Source organism: Ylistrum balloti, unplaced genomic scaffold (assembly GCF_031769215.1).
Source record: "Ylistrum balloti isolate Yb309-2 unplaced genomic scaffold, AGI_CSIRO_Ybal_v1 Utg371872, whole genome shotgun sequence".
Lineage (NCBI taxonomy): Eukaryota > Metazoa > Mollusca > Bivalvia > Pectinida > Pectinidae > Ylistrum > Ylistrum balloti.
In genome coordinates this window covers 58628-65926 of record NW_026782925.1, presented here as the reverse complement: position 1 = coordinate 65926, position 7299 = coordinate 58628, and the positions used below count along the sequence as shown (strand labels likewise).

The window sequence follows — 7299 nt, the reverse complement described above, 5'->3', positions numbered from 1 at the left end:
ACTTAGTGTGTTAGAACACCTACTTAGTGTGGTACAACACCGACTAAGTGTGTTAGAACACCAACTTAGTGTGCTTGAACACCGACTTAGTGTGATAGAACACTGACTTAGTGTGGTAGAACACCGACTTAGTGTGTAAGAACCCCGACTTAGTGTGTTAGAACACCGACTGAGTGTGGTAGTACACCGACTTCGTGTGGTAGAACCCTGACTTAGTGTGGTAGAACATCGACTTAGTGTGATAGAACACCGACTTAGTGTGGTAGAACACCGACTTAGTGTGATAGAACATCGACTTAGTGAGGTAGAACACCGACTAAGTGTGATAGAACACCGACTTAGTGTGTTAGAACACCGACTTCGTGTGGTAGAACATTGACTTAGTGTGGTAGAACACCTACTTAGTTGGATAGAACACTGACTTAGTGTGGTTGGACATCGACTAAGTGTGACAGAACATTGACTTAGTGTGTTAGAACACCGACTGAGTGTGGTAGAACACCGACTTAGTGTGTTAGAACACTGACTTAGTGTGGTAGAACCCTGACTTAGTGTGGTAGAACATCGACTTAGTGTGATAGAACACCGACTTAGTGTGGTAGAACACCGACTTAGTGTGATAGAACATCGACTTAGTGAGGTAAAACACCGACTAAGTGTGATAGAACACCGACTTAGTGTGTTAGAACACCGACTTAGTGTGTTAGAACACTGACTTAGTGTGGTAGAACCCTGACTTAGTGTGGTAGAACATCGACTTAGTGTGATAGAACACCGACTTAGTGTGGTAGAACACCGACTTAGTGTGATAGAACATCGACTTAGTGAGGTAAAACACCGACTAAGTGTGATAGAACACCGACTTAGTGTGTTAGAACACCGACTTCGTGTGGTAGAACATTGACTTAGTGTGGTAGAACACCTACTTAGTGTGATAGAACACTGACTTAGTGTGGTTGAACATCGACTAAGTGTGACAGAACATTGACTTCGTGTGGTAGAACACTGACTTAGTGTGATAGAACACCGACTTAGTGTGTAAGAACACCAACTTAGTGTGCTTGAACACCGACTTAGTGTGATAGAACACCGACTTAGTGTGTTCTCCCCAAGTTTCATAAGATTAGTTTTTATCTAAAACAGTACAATGCTCCATTGAGATTCAAAATACACATCAATAGGATTTTTATCTTTTATATAAAACCAAATGTTTTAGTCAAATTATTGAAGAGTTGATTTGATATAGATTTTTTATTCAAAAGTGGTATATATCCGTGGTGGTGAAAACAGCCCGATGGACGACCGGTTTGAAACTTGATTTATTTAAACATTTTAGATCTGTGTAACATAGTTTATACCATTTCTCGCTCTTAATTACATTCATGAATGATATCAGATCGTCCGTTTATCTATGTAAATGTTCGAAATTTTCGCCCAATTTTATATATCTTTCAGTGTATTAGGTTCCGGCGTGCAGCAATTTCATTGGCTAAAACACATTAACTTATTTGCACTTTTCGGACTTAAGGATGTCTAGATATCGCACACAGATATGTCTCGAGGTGTTCCACTGAGATTTAGTGAGTCTTTTCGTTACAACGTAACTCCTTTATCTTGTATAAAAATGATGCTTTGTGTGGAGGTACTTTAGGGAAGATTACATCTTAGCCAGACCCTAAGGAATTAGTACACATGCACTTAAAATCGACGTTTGGAACAATGACTAGAAATCCTCTTTGTAGATAAATGCATGTCAGCTCTGACAAAATACAGACTAAATGTTGGTATCAACAAATTTAAATTATTTGAATTTTAGTAACCTTTTGTGAATTGTTTACTTGACAAACATATTACATGTTGTGATAAATATTGCAAAGTGTGTACATATGTTACACTGTGTTGGTCAATGCAGTATTTCTCATGAAAATTTCGATTCACGTTGTTTAAACTCTGTTTTCAACACATATTTAACTTGTTCCAAAATATTCAAAAGCTCATGTCGATTTCATACCCGTCTGTGTAATCATAGCTAACATATAACAGATAATTTTATGTGATAACAGTTTTTGTCACCCTGTCTTTAATGCAAAACAACTATGATAAATGCAAAAATCAAACATCGTTAACTTTTTATTTCATTAAAAGGATTTGATACTTTTTATACATTTTGTTCTTTAGCAAAATACCCCCAATATTAAATGAACTCATGCACACACACAACCACACAACAGAGGGCAAACAAAAACAGAGAGAGAGATAGAGGGGGGAGGGGGAGGAAGAGAGAGACACACACAGAGTAGAGAGAGAGAGAGATAGAGGAGTCACACACACACAGAGTAGGAGAGAGAGAGAGAGATAGAGGTGTGGAGGTAGGGGAGGAAGAGAGACACACACAGAGTAGGAGAGAGAGATAGAAGGAATTAGAGAGAGACACACAGAGTACACAAGGTTGGAAGAGAGAGACACACACAGCTTGTGCTGACAAAATATCTGATTTATGTTGGTCTGCAATGCAAATTTAAATTATTTGAGTCCTTTGTTTGCTTTGGCGTTGATTGTTTACTTGACAAACATATTGTGTTGATGTTTGTTGTGATAAATATTGCAAAGTGTGTACATATGTTACACTGTGTTGGTCAATGCAGTATTTCTCATGAAAATTTCGATTCACGTTGTTTAAACTCTGTTTTCAACACATATTTAACTTGTTCCAAAATATTCAAAAGCTCATGTCGATTTTATACCCGTCTGTGTAATCATAGCTAACATATAACAGATAATTTTATGTGATAACAGTTTTTGTCACCCTGTCTTTAATGCAAAACAACTATGATAAATGCAAAAATCAAACATCGTTAACTTTTTATTTCATTAAAAGGATTTGATACTTTTTATACATTTTGTTCTTTAGCAAAATACCCCCAATATTAAATGAACTCATGCACACACACAACCACACAACAGAGGGCAAACAAAAAACAGAGAGAGAGATAGAGGGGGGAGGGGGGGAAGAGAGAGACACACACAGAGTAGGAGAGAGAGAGAGATAGAGGGGGGAGGGGGGAGGGGGGAGGAAGAGAGAGACACACACACAGAGGAGAGAGATAGAGGGGGAGAGAGAGAGAGAGAGAGAGAGAGAGAGAGAGAGGAGAGAGAGAGAGAGAGATAGAGGGGGAGGAGGGGAGGAGAGAGACACACACAGAGTAGGAGAGAGAGATAGAGGGGGGAGGAAGAGAGAGACACACAGAGTAGGAGAGAGAGAGAACTACAAGGTTGGAACGAGATTTAGAGATGATTAATGTGACAAGTACATATATATTCATTATCTGTAGTGGAACGGGAAAACACCTGTTTCCCTTTTTAGTGTATTCACGCGTTGTGCCTGTGCCACGTTGGTACTGTGTTATCTGCTGTGGCATTGATCCTGGTTCCGTTGTCTGCTGTGATGCTGATCCTGACCCCGTTGTTTGCTGTGATGTTGATCCATGTCCCGTAGTCTGCTGTGATGTTGATCCATGTCCCGTTGTTTGCTTTGGCGTTGATCCTGGTCCCGTTGTTTGCTGTTGTGTTGATCCTGGTCCCGTTGTTTGTTGTGATAAATATTGCAAAGTGTGTACATATGTTACACTGTGTTGGTCAATGCAGTATTTCTCATGAAAATTTCGATTCACGTTGTTTAAACTCTGTTTTCAACACATATTTAACTTGTTCCAAAATATTCAAAAGCTCATGTCGATTTTATACCCGTCTGTGTAATCATAGCTAACATATAACAGATAATTTTATGTGATAACAGTTTTTGTCACCCTGTCTTTAATGCAAAACAACTATGATAAATGCAAAAATCAAACATCGTTAACTTTTTATTTCATTAAAAGGATTTGATACTTTTTATACATTTTGTTCTTTAGCAAAATACCCCCAATATTAAATGAACTCATGCACACACACAACCACACAACAGAGGGCAAACAAAAACAGAGAGAGAGATAGAGGGGGGAGGGGGAGGAAGAGAGAGACACACACAGAGTAGGAGAGAGAGAGAGATAGAGGGGGGAGGGGGGAGGGGGGAGGAAGAGAGAGACACACACACAGAGTAGGAGAGAGATAGAGGGGGGAGGGGGGAGGAAGAGAGAGACACACACACAGAGTAGGAGAGAGAGAGAGAGATAGAGGGGGAGGAGGGGAGGAAGAGAGACACACACAGAGTAGGAGAGAGAGATAGAGGGGGGAGGAAGAGAGAGACACACAGAGTAGGAGAGAGAGAGAACTACAAGGTTGGAACGAGATTTAGAGATGATTAATGTGACAAGTACATATATATTCATTATCTGTAGTGGAACGGGAAAACACCTGTTTCCCTTTTTAGTGTATTCACGCGTTGTGCCTGTGCCACGTTGGTCCTGTGTTATCTGCTGTGGCATTGATCCTGGTTCCGTTGTCTGCTGTGATGCTGATCCTGACCCCGTTGTTTGCTGTGATGTTGATCCATGTCCCGTAGTCTGCTGTGATGTTGATCCATGTCCCGTTGTTTGCTTTGGCGTTGATCCTGGTCCCGTTGTTTGCTGTTGTGTTGATCCTGGTCCCGTTGTTTGTTGTGGCGTTGATCCTGGTCCCGTTGTTTGCTGTGGCGTTGATCCATGTCCCGTTGTTTGCTTTGGCGTTGATCCTGGTCCCGTTGTTTGTTGTGGCGTTGATCCTGGTCCCGTTGTTTGCTGTGGCGTTGATCCTGGTCCCGTTGTTTGCTGTTGTGTTGATCCTGGTCCCGTTGTTTGCTGTTGTGTTGATCCTGGTCCCGTTGTTTGCTGTGGCGTTGATCCTGGTCCCGTTGTCTGCTGTGGCGTTGATCCTGGTCCCGTTGTTTGCTGTTGTGTTGATCCTGGTCCCGTTGTTTGTTGTTGTGTTGATCCTGGTCCCGTTGTTTGCTGTTGTGTTGATCCTGGTCCCGTTGTTTGCTGTTGTGTTGATCCTTGTCCCGTTATTTGCTGTGATGTTGATCCTGACCCCGTTGTTTGCTGTGATGTTGATCCATGTCCCGTAGTCTGCTGTGATGTTGATCCATGTCCCGTTGTTTGCTTTGGCGTTGATCCTGGTCCCGTTGTTTGCTGTTGTGTTGATCCTGGTCCCGTTGTTTGTTGTGGCGTTGATCCTGGTCCCGTTGTTTTTGCTGTGGCGTTGATCCTGGTCCCGTTGTTTGCTGTTGTGTTGATCCTGGTCCCGTTGTTTGCTGTTGTGTTGATCCTGGTCCGGTTGTTTGCTGTGGCGTTGATCCTGGTCCCGTTGTCTGCTGTGGCGTTGATCCTGGTCCCGTTGTTTGCTTTTGTGTTGATCCTGGTCCCGTTGTTTGTTGTTGTGTTGATCCTGGTCCCGTTGTTTGCTGTTGTGTTGATCATGGTCCCGTTGTTTGCTGTTGTGTTGATCCTGGTCCCGTTATTTGCTGTTGTGTTGATCCTGGTCCCGTTGTTTGCTGTGGCGTTGATCCTGGTCCCGTTGCTTGCTGTTGTGTTGATCCTGGTCCCGTTGTTTGTTGTGGCGTTGACCCTGGTCCCGTTGTTTGCTATTGTGTTGATCCTGGTCCCGTTGTTTGCTGTTGTGTTGATCCTGGTCCCGTTGTCTGCTGTGGGCTGATCCTGGTCCCGTTGTCTACTCTGGCGCTGATCCCGGTTATGTTGTCTAATGTTGTGTTGCTCATGGTCCCGTTGTCTGTCATGACGTTGATCCTAGTCTCGTTATCTGGTGTGCTCTTGACCCTGGTCTCGTCTGCTGTGGAATTGACCCCGGTCCCGTTGTTTGTTGTGGCGTTGAGTCCAGTCCTAATGTCTGCTGTGGTGTTGACCCTTACCCCTATGTCTGCTGTGGTGTTGACTATGAACCTGCTTTTTGCCGTGGTAATGATCCTAGACTGATTGTTTGCTGCAGCTGATCCAAGGATCTGCAATATACCATACTAAGAAGGATCAGTATATCGACAAATTTACAGTACTATTGTAAAATCGCCTACACGATACAACCTCCGGCTTGCATCTTCAGCATGACAGGTACCACTGCTTGCATTAGTATTACTGTTTGTAGGGGGATCGAAGGAAACTATATACAGGGAAAATACCAGCGCAGCACTCATTTTGTGTGACTCTTTACGCCCACTCGCTTAGATATATACCTGTATATAACATGTAGACATTTTCTTGATAAAGATATTTGTGATGATGAAGAAAAACACAGCATGTCCAGACCTGACATAAAAAAAACAAAATTGTTCATTCATTCAATTGTAAGATATCATGTCCGGTTTGGATGGAGCCTTGTAAGAACTTAAATCTGATCAATGATATAGCCTACAACGGTCTGCAAATAAGAAAAATGTTACTGAAAAAATACTGACCGCTGTTGAACCCCAACAAAATTTATTAGAGTTGAAATACTAATCTTTTGGCCTTTAAACTACACCCTTTACCAGTTCTCGATTTTCCTGGAATTTTCACCAAATATTCTTGACAGAAGGGTCCAAATAATACATCGAGACTTTTGGTGCACTCAAACTGAAAGTAGATGCTTCAGTTCTTTGAAAAATTGTCTTACCTGGAAAAATATCAAAAAAGGGAAAAAACATATTTTTATTTTTTTTAATTTTTTTATTTTTTTATTTTGCAATATTTTGATACATATTTACCACCATATTGTCAAACTGATCTTTGTTAATCAAACCGTGTATCATTTCGTAATGTGCGCTGTGGTTTTAATACTTTTTTCAGACGAAAAACATAACCATGTCTCAATTGTATGGTAACGACACTAAATGGGTCGTAGCACAGGCCCTATGGACCTTTTGAATCTTTTAAATCTTATTTCATGGGTAGTCACTCAAAGTCGATCTCAGCCCCGATTGGCTGTCAAGCTAAGACAGGGTGAAACTAAGGGAAGTAACTCTGAGAGATAAGAATGGAGGCTAATACATCTTTCCGTCTTGATCTTGACATTTCTTTCGATTGATTTTTATTTTGTTTTTTTTCTCTGTTGTCTCTTAGGTTTCAAAATTAAGCGGCTTCTTGTGCATCACTGACGAGTGCTAGAAAAGCGCGCTAATTACATTTAATTCATTAAGTGACTCTTCTTTATCTTTATCATTGGTACATTCTCTTGTTACTTCTAGGTTAGACTATGGTAACGCGTTACTCGTTGGTGTAGCTGATACACTACTGAGCCGCCTGCAGAGGGTACAGAACACCGCAGCACGCCTAGTTACCCGTACTCGAAAGAGGGACCACATTACACCAGTCCTTTACTTATTGCATTGGCTGC

General features: G+C 41.6%; 1 protein-coding gene across 1 annotated transcript; it reads right to left on the bottom strand.

Moving 5' to 3' along the window:
* Nucleotides 1-3403: 3403 nt before the first annotated feature.
* On the bottom strand, nucleotides 3404-5393 carry LOC132563800 (uncharacterized protein DDB_G0287625-like). The gene is made up of 4 exons (XM_060228551.1): nucleotides 5005-5393; nucleotides 4465-4955; nucleotides 3807-3811; nucleotides 3404-3574 (listed from the first exon to the last, which is right to left on the bottom strand). Exons 1-4 carry the CDS (start codon nucleotides 5391-5393, stop codon nucleotides 3404-3406), a joined length of 1056 nt encoding a protein of 351 aa, XP_060084534.1.
* Nucleotides 5394-7299: the final 1906 nt, after the last annotated feature.